The following is a 21,805-nucleotide window of genomic DNA, read 5'->3' as shown; positions in this document are numbered from 1 at the left end:
ATTTGGGGAGGGTGTGGAAGAACTGGAGAAATTATGGCTGACTTAAATTTTTTCATGTATCCTATTTTAGTAACAGCACTAACTCAGTTAAAATTAATGAGTTCATGCTTGGGTTAAGCTAATGCCTGTCGAAAATATTAGCCTGATACTTCAACATCACTGTAATAATTCATAGTCTCTAACCTCCACTGTTGGTTTTGGGAAGTTCTGTACTTTTGCCTATGATGAGAATGGAATGACAAGAGGTTTAGTCATGAGACTGTTTTTATGTCATGAAGCCAGAACGAATTATTCAACATTAAGATAAAATCTTGTTATGCATTCAAGCAGAGCTTTACCGTCTACTGCATGCTATTCATTTCCCGTATGAGGACCAGGTAGAAGTGTAGACTGAATTCTCTGTGCAGCTTTTGGTCTTGGGGTTCATTTCCATTTCTCCCCCTTCTTCTGCCTTGTTCTTGTTCTCTTTGTCAGTGGACCATCACATTGGGAAGCCCTCATTTCTCCTAGTTCTTACGTAATAGCTCCATTCCTCTTCCTCAATCATGTACAGCCTCGTTTTTTTATTAAATCACTGATGAGACATGGGTATCACTGGGTGGCCTGAATTTATTGCCCATCCTTTGTTGCTCTTGAGGAGCTGGTGGTGAGCTGTTTTCTTAGAACCATTGCAGTTCATGGTATGTAAGTAGGCCCACCATGCTGGCAGGGAAGGAATTCCAGGTTTTTTTTTGTAGTGACAGTGATGGCGTAGTGATATAGCTCTAAGTTAGAATGGCCAGTGGTTTGGAAAAGAACTTGTAGGTAGTGGCATTCTCATGTAACTCCTGCCCTTTCCCTTTTGAGATGGAGGTGGTTTGAGTTTGGAAGGTGCTTTTTAAGGAACCTTTGTGAATTTTTTACAGTGTACCGCTGCTGATTCTAAATGTCTGTGGTGGAGGGAGTGGATGTTGTGACTGCTTCTGGATGATGTCAAGCTTCTTGTTACTGGAGCAGCATTCCTCCAGGAACATAGGGAATATTGCATACCATTCCTGACTTTTGCCTTGTAGATGGCTGACAGATTTTTGAGAGTCAGGAGGTGAGCTATGTGCTGCAGGATTCCCAGTCTCTAACCTGCTGTTGTAGTCACTCTGCTTAAATTGCCTCGTCTAGTCCAGTTTCTAGTCGGTGGTGGCCGCCAGGATGTTGATGACTAGGGATTCATTGAGTGCCAAAGAGCAATGGTTATTATCTCCCTTGATGGTCCTTGCCTGGTATTTATAAATGTTACCTGCCACTTTTCTGCCAAAAACCTTGCTGTATTTGGAGACATGCCTGAGGAGTTGCGAACAGTGCTGAACGTTGTGCAATCATCACTAACATCTGCAATTCTGAACTTTAATGGGGGTAACATCATTGAGGAAGTAGCTGAGGAATAATTCAAATGGCTGTTATGAGGTTTCCATATTTCCAAAGAGCCCCCCTTATTTTTCACTGTATCACTCAGCTTTTTATATTGAGGTTTCCTTTGTTTTAGTAAAAAGACAATAAGTCCCTCACAAAGTTAGATGTTAGTTTATAAAGTTCGATGTAAACAGCATTCCCATTACTTACTAACCTAATAATGTTACTGTTTGAGTTGCTGATTGAATTAGCCTCTGCTTTATCATCAGATAAGATATCCCCAGACCAAATAATCAATCTCACTCTTTGCATTTGCATCAAGTGAAAAATCATATTGAGTTTTTTCATTGTAAACTGTCTGATTGTGGAATATGTTAAGTGCACTTAATGTAATCTTTCCAGTGGAAAGTGAATATTGGCTACAAAAGCTACAACCTGCCCATTCCCAGAGTCTAGGTGAAAATTTGGTTTGGTCTATTTTTTTTCTCCCAAATGGATGGTGCATTTGAAAATTTGAACATTTTAAACCTGCTATTCCATACTTTGAGATGCTTTTGTCTATGAGCAACCAACAATAAGAACAGGGAAATATGTTGCAAACAGCTCACCCACGTTCAGTATTTCACACATTTTAATACTGAGACAGAGTTCTTTTTGTTTAAAACATTTTGGCTAGTTCACCATAGAATGCAGTATTGACAGGTCTTTGATGCTATTCCTTAGGCCAGCCAAGTGATTCCAGTCATGGTCTACAGTTAATAATTGTGGAAGTAATGATAATTTGTGTAACAAAAAAAGGGGTGCTTTACAAAACTTTCTTATCTTTGGTTTACCACTTCCATCCTTGCAATGAGATGTGAAGAAAAGGGTGAAATTTTACTAAACCTCTGCCTCTACAAGTTGCGTCATAGATTTCACAGTTGGATGCTGATAACCAGTGTAAATATATGAAAGATCATCAACAGCTATTCTGCTAAACCAAGATTGGAGCAATATATTTGCATTACAAGTGTACTTTCTTGTCATGAATGAGGTTTGGGAAACACATAAGAGTAGCTGTTATGCTTGGTGTTAACACAATTGCACTTTGTAAAGATAAGTTCTTGCTTGTGTAATTAATGTGTATTATTTTTCTGAAGAGAGCCAAGGAAGAAGTATCACAGAAAGAGGTGAAGGTGAAACTCCTGAGTGAAGGTGTTAACAGTTTCATAGAGAAGGCTCCACCAGCAGCCCATGAAGCTTTGAAGTCTGAACTGGACATGCTGACAAATAATTACCAGCGACTTTGCAGCAGGCTGAACAGAAAATGCAAGACTCTTGAGGTCAGTTCTTAAATTGCAAAGGGTTTTCTTTGCTGCCTACTGAGGTTGTTAGTTTTTAAAAAAATGTCAACTACATCTGGATTGAGAGTTACTCCTTGCACATGTGAAACAATGTGAAAGATAGCGCCAGTGCTACAGCAGGCTGGGGAAAGTTCTAAGCACTTATTTTGAATGGGCATTCTTTTCTAATTTTAATAAGTATGATGTTTGTGAAAACATTGACGGCAACAGTCTGTTGTCACTTGTATTAAGTAATCAAACAGGGATGTCCTTGTCAGACACTCTAGTTTGACAATACATTTGTATGTGCAAAGCAGTTTACAAGGAAAACCTCATTCCGACTGGGCTATATATGAGTGGTGATGGTCTGGGCTTGTGAGTGGAATGGTGCGTATGAGGTCCGTGGAAAAAAATCCAGAGAAAGCTGATTGGCTATTTGTATCTCCTACAATGGGAAGGCTATATTCATAAACTAGTACCTGGATGTCTGTGGGTTCTTAGACTTGGATTGGTTCATCGCTGGTGTCGTTTTCTGGCAATGCAGTTTTACATCCCTATATTGTCAAAATGTTGCCATGGTAAGCTCCCTTATCCTTCAGTATACTGATGAGTAGAGACTCAGCCTTTATTGAAGATTAAGATGAGATATACTGATTTTATGTTTGGAGCACTGTTTTTGTTAACACAAATCTTGGTTATTTCACCACTGGTCTACTTAATTTTTTTCTCCAAGGCATGTCCCTGTAGCTTTGAAAGATATTCTACAACTGACTAGGAATATGTTACATTCTGCTTTTTGATTATTCTACATGTTTTTCTTTCATGTTGCCTTCAATTCTAATTTTGTATTTCTTACATTCAATCTCAGGAGGTTTGGTCATGTTGGTGTGAGTTACTGTCCTATCTTGAGGCAGAAAATCTATGGCTTGATGAACTGGAGCTTAAACTCAGGGAAACAGAGAACCTACAGGGTGGTGCAGAAGAGATTTCTGAGGCTCTTGATGTAAGTAATTGTGCCCTGCAGACATGCTTGCAAGAATTCTCCATATAGAATTAATTGAAAAATCAAACTGTAATTAAATAAATGCAGCATTAAAATGTCACAAATTCATCCACATTTAGTAGTTCAAATCTGCAATGCTGTATGTTCAGTTTGAATATTTCAGAACCTTGTTTTAAGACTGCCGAGTGAATTATTAAAACTCCAGCAATGTTGGTCAGCTATTTGAAGGACATTACAAGGAACTACTCAGCTCAAATGTAAGCTTTTGGTAATTTTCAAACTGAGTAGTCAATTAAATCAATAGAAACTCCTAAAACAGAGCACAATTATTTTGGGGTTTCAATGATATAGGGTCTAACTGTGCTGTGAAATTACTGTTACCTCTGAGTCAGTTTCAAATTGTAAGCTTATTTATTGTAAGTTGCAATCATTTTGTTGCATTGTTTTTTGTAAATATATGACTTTATTGTGACTTATGTGTTTGTTTACATATATTTATTATTTTAAACTTGGAAGGGAGTTTGATGTGTTGCTGTGCTGATTTCAAGGACAGAGTCAAGATCTTATGGAAGTGTAGACGGTGCAGCAGCCAAAAGCAATTACCTGACGTAGTTTGTTGTTATTTTATCAAAAGATTATCGAGATTTAAAAGCAAAGGCAGACAATTTTTGAAGTGATGGGGCCTTAGGCCTCATCTACAAGATTGATCGAGGGAATGAGTCCTGAAATAACATGGGGAACACAGATTGGAAAAACATCATGACCCAAAGAAAAACAGATTATTTGGTGATTCATTTCAGTGATGTTTGTTGGATTTTGTTGTGCATATGTTGCCTGTGGCTCTTGCCATTCCTTACGACCAGATGAGGACGGGATAAAATTGTACTTTTTTTTAATACCCCTGGGGGGTGAAAACAAACTTGGAATTCTGCTTAGCATGCAGCTATCATAATTCAATTATAACATAGTACTTGCCCAATTAGGGAGCCAATTAAGAGTTTTGTTTTTGAAATTTATAAAGACCAATTTTAATATTTACATCGACAAATAATAAAGCATCACAAGCAACTGTACAAATACAGGTATTAATTTTAATCACTTAGTCCATTAGAGGGACAGAGCGTAGGCAGTTGTAAAAACAAAAGTCTTGAAATGTCCTTTGAGTTATTCAGGTGTCACAGCTCACTGGGGTAGACTGTTGGAGATCAAGATCCACTTTTGCCAGTGTCAGCAGAAAAATTAAGAGTTGTATCAAGTTTCACAAAATTCACGAATTGATTGTTTTTGAACCAGGTCAGCAGATGGCACAGATAAGGTTTATGAATTCAATAAGAATTACTATTTATTACAAGTAAGTTCTAGCTAAGGGAAATAACAATATGTTGTTCATGTAGAGAAAGTGGGAACTGTCGATGATGGAGAATCTGACATCACAAGATATAGAGCTGGATGGACACATCAGGCCGAGCAGAATCAGAGGAGCAGAAAAGCTATTGTTTTGGGTCTGGACCCTTCAGAAATGGGGGAGGGGAAGGGGGGGTTCTGAAATAAATAGGGAGAGAGGGGAAGGCAGTTAGAAGTTGGGTAAAAGAGAAGATAGGTGGAGAGGAGACAGAGAGGTCAAAGAGCCTGCGATGGAGCCAGTAAAGGTGAGTGTAGGTAGGGAGGGGATAGGTCAGTCCAGGGAGGACAGATAGGTCAAGGAGGCAGGATGAGGTGAGTAGGTTGGAGATGGGGGTGGAGCTTGAGGTGAGAGGAGTGGGTAGGTGAGAGGAAGGACAGGTTAGGGAGAAGACAAGCTGGGCTGGTTTTGGGATGCGGTCGTGGGAGGGGTGATTTTGAAGCTTGTGAAATCCACATTGATACCATTGGGCTGCAGGGTTCCCAAGCAGAACATGAGGTGCTGTTCCTGCTACCTTCAGGTGGCATCATTGTGGCACTGCAGGAGGCCCAGGATGGACATGTCGTCCAAGGAGTGGGAGGGGGAGTTGAAATGTTTTGTGCGTGGGAGGTGCAGTTGTTTATTGCGAACCAAGTGTAGGTGCTCCACAAAGTGGTCCCCAAACCACCGCTTGTTAATGTATAACTCAATTAAATAAAACTCTAATTCCCTTAAGACATCCATGTGTATGCACATGTACAGGTAAACAATAAGAAACATTGATGTGATGGGTGAAGGGAAATCAGGAAAGGCAATTCAATAGTCCCTGTCCACAGGTTTGGCTGAGATGATTCTTTGAGCTGCTAGGACTTTCTGCTCCTTGACCTGATATTGCCAGGTACTTTCACTTGCTTGCCAATTGCACAGAATGATTCACAAATGGAAAAGTCTCTGACTTAGTGGTTCAAAGCAATAGCTCACGGCAACTGGTGAGGGAAAATAAACTGACATGATTCAGGCTTTAGATTTGTTTTTAAACTGCAGAACAAAAAGACACCAACTGCCCTTCTGGAGTTTCAAAGGTTTTTCAAAATCTTATTCACATTCACAAGCTGTTCAGCTATCTGCGAGTCAGTCATGTAGATGGAGGCAGACAGAAAGCCTTTGTCAATGATGTGTAGAGTGGTATCCAGTTGTAAATCACCAGCATGGTGCTGGCTGAATTGCACCTTGTCTACACCCTTGTACCGGTACATCAGTAACTAAACTTGCCGCACTGCTTGATAAACAGCAGCATTCAACACCCTGTACAATAAGTGCAAGCTGCTTGCTTTAAAATTCATGCAGCAAGCGTTTCCAAAAGGCTTGTTTTTCAAACAGTCTTTTTCCCATTTCAGTCTGCAATTAAAAATCCAGCACAATGAAAGCTAGTGTTTATAATTGTTGAACCTAGGATCAAGACTCTTTAACTGACGCATCGTATCATCAGTAGTACTGGTGTTTTTAGAATGCTTGCGTTCTCAGTGAATGAATTTTTCTTTGATTTGTTCCATCACCAATGCTGGCTTTTAGCATGTTTGAAAAGGAAACATGGAGCAAGAGAGAGAATTTTTCAGTCCTTGCTGTTACCAATGTTCTTTCTCTCCTGTTCTAACAACCATTTTTTTTAAGCCACTCATGGAACATGGGCATCACTAGTTGTCCAGCATTTATTGCCCAACCCTAGATCCGCTTGAGAAAGTAGTGGTGAGCTGTCTTCTTGAATTTCTGTCTTCTACATGGTGGAGGTAGACCCACAATACCCTTGGGGAGGAAATTCTAGGATTTTGCCCCAGCAACAATGAAGGAATGGCAATATATTTCCAAGTCAGAATGGTGAATGGCTTGCAACAAGTGCTGGTGTTCCCAGCTATCTATGGTACAAGAATCATTGGTGAACTTCTGTCGTGCATCCTATAGATAATACACACTGCAGCTACTGATTGTTGGTGGTGGAAGGAGTGATGCTTGTCAATGTGGTGTCAGTCAAGCGGGTTGCTTTGTCCTGGATGGTATCAAACTTCTTAAGTGTTATTGGAGCTGCAGTCCTTCAGACAAGTGGGGAGCATTCCGTCACACTCCTGACTTGTGCCTTGTAGATGGTGGACAGGCTTTAGGGAATCAGGAGGTGAGTTACTCACCGCAGCATTCATCTGACTTGCACTTGTAGTTGCTACATTTATGTGGTGAACCCAATTGAGTTTTTCTGCAATGGTAACCTCCAGGATGTTGATAGAGGGGCTTCAGTGATGGTAATATCGAAATACAGTTCACTTTTGTATTCTCAGGTCTGGTATCATTGTTTTTCTGTGTTAGATAATCTGCAGGTAACTTTCATCCCAATATGTAAAGCTTGCAGAAATGTTTAAATCAAAAATAGGAGTCTAAGATTTCTTAATGCCTGCAGTGCCTTTCGATAACATGTCAGTTTTGATCCTGACTATCATTGTCTATCTCACATTGGTTTCATGAGGTTGGCTTAACCTGGTCAAGTGACACTGAGGCAATTTTACATCACTGTTTTCTCCTTTTAAACACATTTTAGGCCCATAAAGATCTTGGATGTTAAAATCAGATGATGGAACTGAAAGTTGATGGTCTGTATTTTGACACTATCATGACAATATGAGCAGACTTCAGATTTTGGGACATTGTAAAGAAATGATGAGTCACCATACAAATGTAAAATCTCCATTTAGATTTACAGGCAAAGTCCAACAACCATTCCTCACTCAACATACTCCCCACTCACCACCCCTGCATTTAGTTCGTCAATTTTTACAGAAAACATTTTATCTCAAAAATTTTCACGAAATAAATTCCACTGTAAGTGCTCCAAGCCCAGTCAGGACAGCTGTATTCCAAATGCGGTATTTCCACGATCTCTTGATGCAAATATTTGTATATCTGCCCTTCTACAATGTACCATTCCTGTCCACTAGTATTAAAATTTTAAATGTTATAATTGTACTATTCATTCATTCATCGGTGGTCCGTTGCAGATTTGGATGACTGTCTTCCACTCTTGGACTGAGTCTATAGGTGGCTGTACAGACCAATGCACCTACCGCAGGTTCTGTTCCACTTGGGACAAAAGGTGGCCATGGGTTGGGGTGGATGGGGCATTGATGTGACAGCATGCTCCTTTTGCTGTTTTCTCTTGGCTTCCAGTTTTTTTTTGCATTCTTTTTTCAGCCCAGCCTCAAATCTCATTTAAATTCCACCACGTACCATCAATCATTAACTCTGAGAATAAATTATGAAATGTGCTGTGCTTCCAATTCTTCACTTAGTCTTTGGCAACTATTACTAAACCAGTCTTCAGTTTGAAGCATTATACCTTTGTTCAAAATAAATGATACATTCGCAGTTCATTTTAAATAGATTAATTATTGGTATTATGTTAAGGTGCAGACACTAATTGCTGGCTACCTTAATTAACTTTGGAAAGAGTGGTTGTCCTTGGAACTTGGAGCAGTGACAGCATTACGTTGACATGGAGATGTCCTCGGAAGTGTTGCATATTCAGTGAAGGTGTTATTTAAAAGATCTGAAGCTGCCCTTCCCCACTTGAACGTATTACTGTTTTAGACTTTCATGTAGAATGGCAATACAGCTCAATCTCTTTGGGAGTGGAACCAGAATGAAGGATGAATGATGGGAGGGTTGGAGAGAAGGGTGAGGGTGGTTCAAGTATTGGTGCTTGTGGGAAAGGAAACCCAATTGCTCCTTAGAAGATTGCTTGTTCACATTGTTCTGATAAGGCTTGTGCCCTCATGACAGTTTCCAGGAGTTTCTACCTGTAATGGACTCCCAGTGCCTCCAGCAGCTAATTGATATTTTGATGTTAAAAACAATACTTTGACATCTGTGTTAGGTAGCACAATGCTGATTTCTGTGGTAATATTCAAAATTTTAAAATAGTTGTGCAAGTGACTATGTGCTCAGTAATGGTCTTCAGTGAATAAAAAAAAGTGCTGCTATATTAATTGCTTGTGGCCCAAGGTGACAAACAATTAATAGTTAAACCTTCCATGATGACCAAATGATTTATGTACCTAAAATGAACTGAAAGTGTACCACTAATTGCCAACAAAGGATAGCGGTGCTGCAAATAGAACACTGACTCAGAGGCAGTTGCCAGGGACCAGAGTAGGTACTTTTCATATGCTAAGAGATGGAACTGACATATTCTCAGAAATCATTCTTGCGTATTTAACATCTTGAGGCACAGGCATTGAAGGGTAACCTGTAACCTGGAGCTGTCTGCTCTTTTTTAAATGGTGAGAATACATGTTTCAATCCATATTTACTTGTGGATAGGTCAGTATGTGTACACACGTGCGTGGCATTCTAATGTCCTTTAGTTTTGAGCCATAAGACCTGATATCACTGAAGTATGAATAATGCACTGCAGTACCACTTGGCTAAGTCTGTCGTCCGTTTGAAATACTTTGCTGATAAAAATATTTACAGGCTTATCTCCAGTCTTATTAATCAGGCAGATGCTAGTAAAACGTTATGATGCCATCTGAATTCATTGATATATTTTAGCCTTGGAACACTTCTTTAATCCAAGTACTTGTGTAAAATCACAACTTACCTGTTTAAAGCCATACTTCAAATTCGTTTAAGTCTCTTGTTGTGGGCTTGTTTCAGTCCCTGGAAAATGTAATGCGTCACCCTGAAGATAATCAAAACCAAATCCGTGAGTTGGCACAGACACTGACTGATGGCGAGATCCTGGATGAGCTAATCAATGAAAAGCTGGAAACATTCAATACTCGCTGGGAGGAACTCTTACAACAGGTAAGATGTCTGTGCTGCGATTTGTTCAAAACATTTGATAATCCTTCAGTGGTAATACTAGTATCCATGTTTTTGACAGGAATTCATGGGACCGATCACGTGTCAATCAGACTAAACTTTGCTGAAAGATCTGTTGGTTTTGTTTTCAAAACCTTTTCTGATGTGCTAAGTTTATGCACTGTCTCGAGTTTCAGTACAATATGGATCTCGAACTATTTACAACGAATGAATGTTGAATTTTGGGCCCTCCAAAGGCCAAGAACTGAAGCAGACATGAGAGTAAAATACCAGTATGGGACAGTGTGCTCGTTTCCTGACTACATTTATAACACAAGCAGGTTTAATCAAGGGGGATGTTGTTGGGCGGGGTTTGGGGGGGTTGGTGGGGGGTGGTGTGGGAATGCGAGGCCTGATATCCTGCAAGATTCATTAACCTTGGCGATTAACATTGTTAAAGAGCTCATTCAAATCTTGCCGAGAGCCCTGCTCTGAAATTTGACAGGGGCGTGGCGATCACTCTGAGCAGACCAAGAGAATGGATGCATGGACACAGCAGGGGGCCAGTTAAGGTCACTCATGTAATTGGTTGGGCTCCACGCAAGAGTTAAGAGTGCAGAGTGAAAGCTCAGTGATGGTTGCATGCAGAGCAGGCAGTAAGGTGGATTGGAAGGTTGGTCACCCTCCTTGTAACTAATTAGGGGAGGGGACAAGGCTACAGAACGCAATGGAAAATTCGTCTCAGCACAAAGCAGGCAGCAGCTGCCAATGGGAACATAATACTCAGATTGTGGGTCAAATAATTATGAAAAACAAGTCCCCTTCACAGGATGCGCAGAGCTCTGAGCATCGGTTGTGCAGAGAAAGGGAACATTGTTCCAGCATTAGATCTACTGGTGAAGAAAGAACTAACCTTGTCCCAGGTGACTGTGACTTTCCAAGCAGATAATCATAGACGTTTATGCTCTTTTTTGCAAATGTCTCAAGAGTTCAGCTGAACTATAACACAGCAAGACCTTTCTTGTGATTCTTCCATTCTCCACCTGTTCACGTTATCGAAGTGAGTAATTCCCACCTCCGCCCCGAGGTCTTTGCTTTGGTTCTAGGCAACATGGAAAATGTCTTGAGGCTGTACCATCACACTAATAATAGGAGGTTCACATGGCTGTCTTCTCATGGTAACATTTACACAATGCTCAAAGACCAACAAGAGTACAGATCATGTAAGTGTCAACCCAGTGACAAACTCAGTGCTCTCCACTTGATACAGTGCAACTCTTGTATCCTGTTCTCTTATTGTTGCCAGGAGCTGAGATGCAGGTTATCACCCTTCCTGAGGCTGCTGCACCTATTTCATTGCAGGGCTAATTGATATTCTTGGGCCTTAGTGCATAGATGCTCCCTTAATTAGAACATGTCAAGGCAAGAGATAGGAGCAGAATTAGGCCACAGAGACTGATAATGATGGCACCTGCATCTGTGTCTGCAGTCCGTTCTGTCAGACAAATTTACCCATAGCTGTTTCTGCCTCTTCTACTTCCTCTTAGACTCTACCATTGCTCGTCATCTACTGGTAAGATTATCTTATCCTTCTTGAAGGGTCTAGGCCCGAAACGTCAGCTTTTGTGCTCCTAAGATGCTGCTTGGTCTGCTGTGTTCATCCAGCTCCACACTTTGTTATCTTGGATTCTCCAGCATCTGCAGTTCCCATTATCTGTAAAAATGTGATATATTTGGTTTGATCTCTGTAGTGGATGTGCTTGGCTCAGTGATAGTGAGTGTGTTGTTCTAAACGCTTGATGCCTGGACCTGCAAGAGATATATACGCAGCTGTTGCAAATTAGCCTTGGAAAGTCAAGCCTTGTGATGTCCATGGTCCCTTCTGTATGACATGATCACATAATTGTATGGAACCTGTTTTCCCACCACAGAGCCTGAGCCCATTTCTAGTGCAAGGATAACATTGTGTGTGTTGAGTTACTGCTTGTCTCAGCCAGCTTCTCCTGAAAAGCTAGCTGTGTCAATACAGGCAGATAGTCAACAGCCTGAGGGATCAGTAACAGCCCTCCCTGTGTCTGCTGGAGGGTGACTATCCAGAGCTTATCCTGAGTGCCCAGTGTTGCACTCACCTTGCTAGAGTCTTAACAAATCACTGAACATTTTCCTGTACGGGCTATTTTTGTTCTTGCACCTTGCCAGCTACCCGTTGATTGTCTCAACTATTTATTTTGAGGCTGTTTTGTTTGGGTGAATGGCCACCCTCTGGCATGCTGTCCTCCAACCCCCTGACCACTGCCCATGGTCTTGAAGTTTTCTTCGCATCCCTGAATCGAGCAACTGCTCTGACTTGGATTCCAGGCCTCTGCCTCTCCTAAAACATCCCTCAAGCAGATGGTGAAGCAGTGAAGTGCCAACCCCAGCTGAAGGCTGTCAAGATCCACTTAAATCAAACCCTCACACCATCCACCAACTTGCCCATCGTTATTGTTGCTAATTGGCAACCAAAACCTAAGATCATAACAAATAAGGGAGCACCCAAATGAGCATTCAATTTGCTGTTGTTTTCCCCAGAGAACCCAAAAATGGTCCTGATATCCATTGCTTGACTGTTACAGCTAAGTCCTGTCCGTTGTAAAAGCTTTGTACAAGGCAAGACCTTGGGCTCATCTTGCTCACCCATTGACTATATTCCCTTTGCTGCATATTTAATAAGCCTGCACAAGGTGCATATGCTGTGCTGGTCTATAAGTTTAAGCAGGGGTATTTCTTGATGGACTAGAAGTTTTGTGATGGAGTAAGTAGCTCCCTCCCTCCAAACTGAAAGCTTTGAATTCAAGCTCAGGACATGGTAGCCATGGAAGATGCATTCAAATTGATGCTCAATGTCATCCATATGATGGAAAACAATTTGGAACCTCTAACATCACTGTCTGAAGTCTGGACTGCTTATGTGAAAAAGTCCATGTCGTCACAGAACCTCCAACTCCTTGAGGGATCTAAGTGGTTCAGTTGACTAGATGGCACGGAGTTTGATCCCATTCTGCCTGGATGGATTCAGAATCTGGTTCCTTTTCCTAATCATTGTGGAGATCACAGCATTTCCTGTTTTTCCCCACCTGATTTATACCAATCTATTCTGGTGAAGCACCTGTTGAAGTTAATAACCTAATCAGGAGTTAGCGTGGATGAGATAATGTTCAAGTGCTCATTGTGAGTGCAAAGTTGGGAGTCTAGTAAACCTATCACAAACTGTCAATTCGCGGCCATCCAGTTATTTACAGTGAAAACCTGTTCATCAAATGCACAGCATTTTTTTCATTGTTCTTGGGTTATTCTTAATTCCTAAGCCATCCTAGCAATGGAAAAATAATATTAAGTTCACTGATGGCCTTTGGATGGATTGTTGGCTTTGATTTTTCTTCGTTCTGACGCCTGTTGAGAATTTTCAGGAGAATTTTATGTTAGAATGATATTGAGCCTTGCAGTTTTCAGTTCTTTAGTCTTCAGCAGCTCCTAAAGTAGATACAAAGCCTCATCTCATTTGCTCTGTTAATTCAAAACCCAGGTTTCACAGATAAAAGGATAGTCTTCTAAATAATTTCAAACTTTTTAAATTTGCTAACTAATAACACTAATCTTAAATAAATTAGAAATTAGCTGTTTGATCTCAGTGGGCAATTTTAATTTCAAGTTTGTTAATAAACAGTAAGACTATACCTCTTTCACTGTTTTGTTTTATTCTCTATCTAAATTGCTTTGTAATGTTTGACTTTATTCCCATGGCCGCTTGGATTAATGATGCATGCAGAAGAATGTGTCCAACAGGAAGGGTACTCATTCTGTGGAATGATCAGACTACTCATTTTCAGCAGCCTGTGTAAAAATGATCACTGACTGGCATAGCCTTGTCATTTGGGGCTAGTAAATAAATATTTTAATCTTTGATTGCCTTCATAAGATCTGCATATTGCAATTCAAGCTCTTGTATTTTTAAGATCATTTCTTAGGTAATGAAGTTCAATTTTCTTTAAATTTATGGCCATTTTATTACATTTGAATGTTTTGTCATTTGATTGTTAATAGCCAAGAATTCCTTTTTGAACATAGATGTATTTTGATTTTGAAGTGTCAATTCTCTGGGATGGTATTTTTTTCTATTTTTATCTCTCAAAATCGTATCACTAACTCCAAAGGCAGGTTGTGTTCCATGTACATGAAGTACAATTTCTAAACTGTTGTCATACTCAAGGCAATTTTCAACTTTGACAGAACATGGAAAACTGACATTTGTGAATTAACAGCTCACTAAAGGCATACAAAAGGCAAGTTTGAATACAACATTTACTACTACTTACAGCTTACTGCCCTGGTAAAGTTGAAAACGCCTCCTCTTGCTTTTTCAACTCAGTCTGAAACTAACATTCACCTGACGAAAAGATATCAAGTGGAAGCTAAATGAACAATCTATATTTGGGACTATTTCTTGAAATACATTTTAATCAGTCTCTTGAGAAGAAGTATTCATTCCGTTGCCTTCCTTTAAGATGGAAAGCAAATCAATAGAAAAGGTGTGCTAATCTGAAATTTGCACACAAAAGCAATGATCTGAAGGTGCTGAATAGACATTGTAATAGCAGGCATGTGAGATTAGACCAGCCCGAGCATCCAACATATGAATCAATCCCATTTTGATATAGAACAAAGAACAAAGAAAATTACAGCACAGGAACAGGCCCTTCGGCCCTCCAAGCCTGGACCAATCGAAATCCTCTGTTTAAATCTGACATCTATTTTTTAAGGGTCTGTGTCCCTTTGCTCCCTGCCCATCCATGTACCTGTCCAGATACATCTTAAAAGACACTAACGTGTCTGCATCTACCACCTCTGCTGGCAATGCGTTCCAGACACCCACCGCCCTCTGTGTAAAGAACTTTCCATGCATATCTCCCTTAAACTTTCCTCCTCTCAATTTGAATTCATGACCCCTAGTAGACTCCCCCACTCTGGGGGAAAAAGCTTCTTGCTATCCACCCTGTCTATACCCCTCATTATTTTGTAGACCTCAATCAGGTCCCCGCTCAGTCTCTGTCTTTCTCATGAAAATAATCCTTATCTACTCGACCTCTCTTCATAGCTAGTGCCCTCCGTACCAGGCAATATCCTGGTGAACCTCCTCTGCACCCTCTCCAAAGCATCCACATCCTTTTGGTAATGTGGCGACCAGAACCGTACACAGTACTCCAAATGTGGCCGAACCAATGTCTTATACAACTGTAACATGGTCTGCCAACTCTTGTACTGAATACCCCGTCCGATGAAGGAAAGCATGCTGTGTGCCTTCTTGACCACTGCATTGACCTGCATTGCCAACAATGGACCTGAACACCCACATCTCTCTGTAAAGAGAGCTACTTGAAACTCTTCTGGCAATTTCTCTATCAGTAAGTAATACATGGTATTTCAATATTTCAATATCTCAATATTTGCTAAATATAGAACAGTGTTAGTTTTAACAACACTTTTGATTAGTTATAACCCAGTAAATGTGTTTCTCTAATATTTTCTGACTGCATTGATCAACTTAAAAATGGGTTGGCAGCAAACAGCTTAAAAAAAACAAACGTTTCAACCAATCCTAAGCAGATCTGTTGCAGATTGATTGATTTAACCAAAATGAAAGTCAACAAGTCACAAAAAATTATAAGTTCACTTGCAAAGGCTAATTATGATCCAAGTTATTGGCCCAAGCTGAATCTTCAGTGAAAATATGTGAGGATATATTTGAGTAAATTAATCAATATGCTTCAACATTGGAAAGAACAGATATCTACACACTGATTCTTGGCTTTCAATTGTCTCATTTTCACTTCTAACAATTGGTTAGAGACAGCCTGAGTATCGACATTCGGTACTGTCTGAGATCTGTTCAAGGACTACACCATTAACATCATCATTAAAGTGTTGTACTCATGATGTTGCTACAGCAGAATATTGTGTCAAGCAAGTGGATGTTGGAATTCTGTACAAGATTCTGTAAACCGAGTGAGCCTGTAAGCAGAGGTATTAAAGCCCAACATGGCAAAGTGAGGGAAAATCATAGCTATCGCCTTCTGTCATGCTTTGATCGACAAGAATTTCATTCACAGAATAAAACAAGAACTGTGGATGCTGGAGATCTGAAAAGAACACAGAGAATGCAATTAGCTGATCTGGCAGCATCTTGGGAGAGAAAAACTGAAATTAATGTTTTGAGGCCAGTGACCCTTCTTCAGAAATAAAAGCAGCTGGAAAAAGGTGGTCATTGTGCTGATTTGGGGCGGGGGGGGGTGGTGGTGGGGTGACGGTGGTTCAGAAATGAATCAAATAGATGGAGACAATGCCCAGGGAGAGCAAATAAAAGGAAAGCAGACAGAGGGATTGTTGATAATAAACAAGGAGAGAAGTAACTGCTGAATGGATGCTTATGAGATGTGTGAATAGTTAAGAATGGGTTGGCTGTGCTGGGAACCCCTACAGGGACAGATCCTGAGGGTATGAAAATAATCATGAAGGAAGGTGTTCACACTCTCAAATTGTTAAACTCAACCTGCACTGCATTCTATCTAGTCGACCATATTCACTGTCCACAATGTGTTACCTCTACATTGAGACTGAACAGAGACTGGGTGATCATTTTACAGAACACCTCTTTTGTATCATTAAAGATGAACTGAGCTTCCAGTTTGCTGTCACTTCAACATACAGCTGCATTCCTATGCCAGCATTTCTGTCTTGGGCCTGCTGCAATGATCCAGTGAAGCTCAATGCAACCTGGAGGAACAATACTTCATTTGCTGCCTGGGCACCTCGCAGCCATCAGACCTCTCACTTTTGTAGGAGTCGGGCTTCTGAGCCCAAGCCGAATACACTTGTTTGCTTTTATTGCTGTGTTTTTTTCCCTTTCTCTCTTTCTTCTTGTTTTTTTTTTAACTTGCCTCTTGTGGAGGAGCTCAGCCGCAGTGATGACATCAACGGCATCGAGTGGGCCCAGAAACGTGGAACCCTGGCACTTTTGGGTTCCCAGCAGCTTCTGCATCATTGTGGCTGTCCTAGCGCCAACTCATGGCTGCTGCAGTGGGGCGCAAGTTTGGCTTCTCACCGGCATCTGCGTCTGGCGCAAATTGAGGTCAACGGAGATGAGTTTGGGCCCAGTATGAGATCAGACAGCATCAGCAGTGGCTGCATCAGCGAGGTAGGCCTGAAGCAGACAGATGGCAGTGGCAACATCAGGTTTGGGGTGGTGCGGTGCCTGCTGTCTGCATTGGTGTGGTCCATCTAGGACTCATAGCAGCGATAGCATTAGTGGAGGTGAAATGGTGTCAAAATGTTACGAATTTTGTTCCAGCGATGTGGCAAGAGGGAAATGGCCCATGTCGGAGCATTTAACAAGAAGGACTGCAAAGTTGGACATTTTCTTTATTTCTTCTTTTTTTCTGCCTTTATATTCTGTGTTTTGGTTCATTTTTCTTGCTTTTAGGGTGGTACCGGAGACATTACATAACAATCTTTGTTGTATTTTGTAACAAGATACATGTGACAATAAATAAATAAAAGAAATCAAATTTTGTCATTTATGTAAATGATTTGGATGTGAATATGGGAGGTGTGGTTAGTAAATTTGAACATGATACCAAAATTGGTGGTGTAGTGGATAATGATAAAAGTTATCTTAGAGTACAATGTGACTTTGATCAGATGGGCAAATGGGCTGAGGAGTGGCAGATGGAGCTTAAATTAGATAAATGTGAGGTTCTGTATTTTGGTACGGCAAGTTTGGTACACTTAATGGTAACGCCCTGAGGAGCGTTGCTGAACAAAGAGACTAGGAGTGCAGGTTCATAGTTCCTTAAAGTAGACAGGATAGTTTGGTATACTCACCTTTATTGGCCAGTGCATTGAGTATAGGAGTCAGGAGGTCATGTTGCAACTAAACAGGATATTTGTTAGGCTATTTTTAGAATATTGTGTTCAGTTCTGGTCTCCCTGCTAATAGGAAGGATGTTGTTAAACTTCAAAGAGTTCAGAAAATATTTATGAAGGATGTTGCTAGGGTTGGACATTTTGAGCTGTAGGGGGAGGGTAAATAGGCTGGGGCTGTTTGCCCTGGAGCATCTGGGGATGAGGCTTAAAAAGGTTTATAAAATCGTACGGTGCATAGATAGGTTGAATAGCCAAGGTCTTTTCCCCAGGAAAGGGGAGTCCAAAACTAGAAGGCATAGGTTTAAGGTGAGATGGGAAAGATTTAAAAGGAAACTGAGGGGCAACTTTTTCTCGCAGAGGGTGGTACGTGTATGGAATGAGTTGCCAAAGGAAGTGGCGGAGGCTGGTACAATTACAACATTTCCAAGGCATCTCGGTGGATATATAATGCTGTGGTTGGATGAATGTGGACCAAATACTGGAAAATGGGACTAGATTAATGTAGAATCTCTCGTTGGCATGGGCAAGTTCGACCAAAGGGCTGTTTCTGTGCTGTATGTCTCTATAACTCTTAAATCAACATTGAATTTAGCAAGTTCAAAGCATGTGCACCTTCCTCCATATTTGTTGCTTACTCCCACAAACCCCCAACCTATTCTTATAAGGGTTGCTCCCAACCCATTTTTAACTATTCACGCTTCCCGTCAACACCAATTCGGCATTTACTTCTTTCCTGGCTTCATATTGCTTTGTCTGCTTTCCTTTCTTTTCTCTCTCTGGGCACTATCACCATCTATTGAACTCACTTCTTCTCACCCTGTATCATCAGCATAAAGAACACCTTTTCCCAGCTGCTTTCAGTCCTGAAGAAGAGTAACTGATTTCAAAACATTAACTGTTTTTGCTCAACAGATGCTGCCAGTCCTGTTGAATTTCTCCAGCAATTTCTGTTTATATTTGATTCCATAGAAAGCACTTTCCCGCTTATGGTTTTTGCTAATGCTTATGTTAGAATAGCAGATGTCTTATTGTCCACTTCTTCCTTTATTTAAATACTGACTTGTTGAATTAATGTTACTTTGGGTTCTTACACTACAGTAGACTTGAGATTATATGTTTTAAGAATTAGTCACATGTTCAGTAGATCACCTGATAGTTATTGTGATGCTATATGATCGTAGTGAAAGCAGTGAGTGAACTGAGCAGAACAAATTAATAAAAAAAACTGTGGAACTAAGCCACTGAAATTCAATAGCCATTCCTGTGAAAGCTATAATGCCAGGGAATTAATGCATGAGAAATTGCTTAGTGCATAAGAACTGGTAATACTGTAGCAAACAAAATCAATTTTGATTAAATATACTGAGAATCTTCATCTCTCAAGCTTGTTTGGTAGAATACCTGAGTAAGGAAAAAGAAATTTCCCAACCTTGAGCAAATTTAAAACTGAAAGCAATACCAATTAATGTTAGTCTTATCATGGTACCGTGTTTTTCTGTGCAGTGCAGCTTTGTGATATGTAATAATTTGTCTCACGCATCTTAAATGTAAAAAAATAGTTTGCAGGGCAGTTCTGTTTTTGTGTACCTTGTTTTGGGAGTAGTTTTTAAGTTGTGGACCCAGTAAAATCAAGACAGGTGTCTGTCCCTGAACAATGTGGGCAAAGATGAGACCGTGTCCAAGCCGTGGTGAGGATGGTAAATGAGATTTTCAGTTTTGAGAAAAAGAAATCGAGTTTGCACAAAAGGTTTCAATGGCTAGATGAGAATCTCACCTGTCTCCCCTCATTCTGTTTTCCGAGGCAGTTGGGGGAAACTAGATAGAGACAATTCCTGAGGTGAAAGTCAGATTCAGTAGCTGGAAGCTGCAACTTGATGTTCTCCAGACACCTGTGGTTGGCTAGTATTCCACGGCGCTTCAGCTGATACTCAATGGGCAATAACCACCTGTATCTTACTTCATTCATTGAGATCTGCATTGACCAAGCACCAACCTCCCAACATCATCATGGCACCTGGATGACTCATTTAGAACACAGATCATGTATTCAATGCTGCCCTTTGGAACTCACTGACAATTTGGTTTCAATCCCACCGCCAAGCTAGTTCGTGTGCAGTGATGCATACCCATCTCGTGTGAGAACAGTGTGCATTGAAAGGCTGTTAACTTACTTCCTTTATTGCTGATTAATTTTGTGCCTACTGGGATGCTGCAGTGTCTCTGCCTTGTTCCCGTGCACATTGGCACCTCACTCAAAATTTACAGGCTCACACTGCATTTACCTTGTCTTGCCTGTAATTGCACATGGAAAGTTGGGCACCTTGCCAGGGTTGCCAGCAATGATCAGTCAAGATGCAAACAGTTGGTGAATGGCACTTTACTCCATCCATATCACACCTACACCAGGTGACAGGAGAGCATTCAGCCAACAGACAGAATGTACTTCAACAAAATGACCATGTCTCCAAGTCTAACGGTGTGGTCCTCAGTTAATTGGGACTGTCATCAGTCAGGGAATCCCATTATCATTAGTTCAAGAGCATCATTTGAACTTCCTTTCCCCTCACTATATCCAGCAACAGGTCTAGGCTCCCCAGCTGGCGTTGGAAGGAGCCTGGCCTATACCAGAATATTTTGGTCTTGTAGTTTTTGGTGGGCATGCTGAGTGTCTTGGCTAGATGCAGACTCACCTTTGTAGGCTTAATGAAGGCATGTTATCATGTCCCTTGAGCAGGCATCCCACCACCCATCTTTGCCTTCTCTGCCCTCTGCCTGCTTTCTCCTTCAGTAAGAGCAAGAACTGAATAAGAAAGAGTGGCTGGCACAGTTGGCCCTGTTCATATAAGTGAGAGAAAGCAGTGACATGTTCCAAATAAGAACATAGGGATCACTGAGAGCATGCAGAGTTAGTCGTCTCTGGGAAGAGTGTGGATAACAGCCATTGTGAGAAGATGCTGTGTGAAAGTAGTGGACCACTAGCCTTTGTGGAAGACAGGTGAAGTGACACAGAGAGACTGTTGTATGCAGTAGCACAACAAAGATGGTTTTACTGACCCTTTGTGGAATGCAGAAGCTCATGAGTTTTGTCCCTGCATTGCTGGGCATTTCTCCAGATCACACTGATCCAGCTAAGATCTGGTGCCATGGCCTCCTCTGGCACACCTTTGTTTTCCTTTCCAACACCACATTGTCCAGCAAAGAAAGATTCGAACTTTCCTCTGATCAGCTATCTCCTGTGTTATTTTTCACACACTTGAACTGGGGAAGGAAACTTCTGGCTTCCAAGATTTGAACTGATACATAGCTGGAATTTTAAAATGGTGCCAGTGGTGAAAAATCTGGAAACGCTTCTCTGAAGTCATAAAATTTATTGGAAATCTTGTTTGAGCCCACAGGGGAAATCCTCCACGCAAGATGCCAAAATTGAACTTAGACACATTTTGGGAAAATTTTAGTCTAAAGCACCACTGTGTGAGGAGGATAACTACAACAATCAGCATTGTAATCTTTTATTTTTTAAAAGTTGTTCTTTCAAAGTAAAAGTCTATCTGTGCTGGGTAACAATTATCTGTATTTGACAGACATTAGTGCTCAGTTTCCTCATTTATATTGCTAGCCTTCAAGGTATTAATATTGAAGCTAAGATCTGGAGATGCTCGTCTATTCTTGTGCAAAAAAAGGTGCAAATTTCTGCTGGGTTGATATGGGATGGGTAGAAGTCCCCCATTTCAAGAACAAATATCATAAATAGTTCTGGCAGAACTTAAACTGAACATCATTGAGTGAGCTAGCGGCCAACAGTTGTCTTTTTGTGGAATTGTTACTGATTTTTTTTCTGTCACTTGCTGTTGGTTAGGGGAAATGATTGGCTATGTTTGATTTCTCTCAGTTTTATTGTTTAAAATCTGC

General features: G+C 40.8%; 1 protein-coding gene across 11 annotated transcripts in view; it reads left to right on the top strand.

Moving 5' to 3' along the window:
* Positions 1-21,805, top strand: part of dmd (dystrophin) — a 1,835,475-nt gene that overhangs the window by 845,441 nt on the left and 968,229 nt on the right. For all 11 annotated transcript variants that reach the window (XM_059650343.1, XM_048540566.2, XM_048540567.2 and 8 more), the window contains 3 exons: positions 2,526-2,708; positions 3,577-3,711; positions 9,791-9,940. In XM_059650343.1, coding sequence (XP_059506326.1) covers positions 2,526-2,708; positions 3,577-3,711; positions 9,791-9,940 — 468 coding nt within the window. The remainder of the gene's footprint in view (positions 1-2,525; positions 2,709-3,576; positions 3,712-9,790; positions 9,941-21,805) is intronic.

The sequence above is a fragment of the Stegostoma tigrinum genome, chromosome 12, assembly GCF_030684315.1.
Source record: "Stegostoma tigrinum isolate sSteTig4 chromosome 12, sSteTig4.hap1, whole genome shotgun sequence".
NCBI classification, from domain to species: Eukaryota; Metazoa; Chordata; class Chondrichthyes; order Orectolobiformes; family Stegostomatidae; genus Stegostoma; species Stegostoma tigrinum.
The sequence above is the reverse complement of the archived record's forward strand: the minus strand, read 5'-3'. Positions and strand labels throughout refer to the sequence as shown.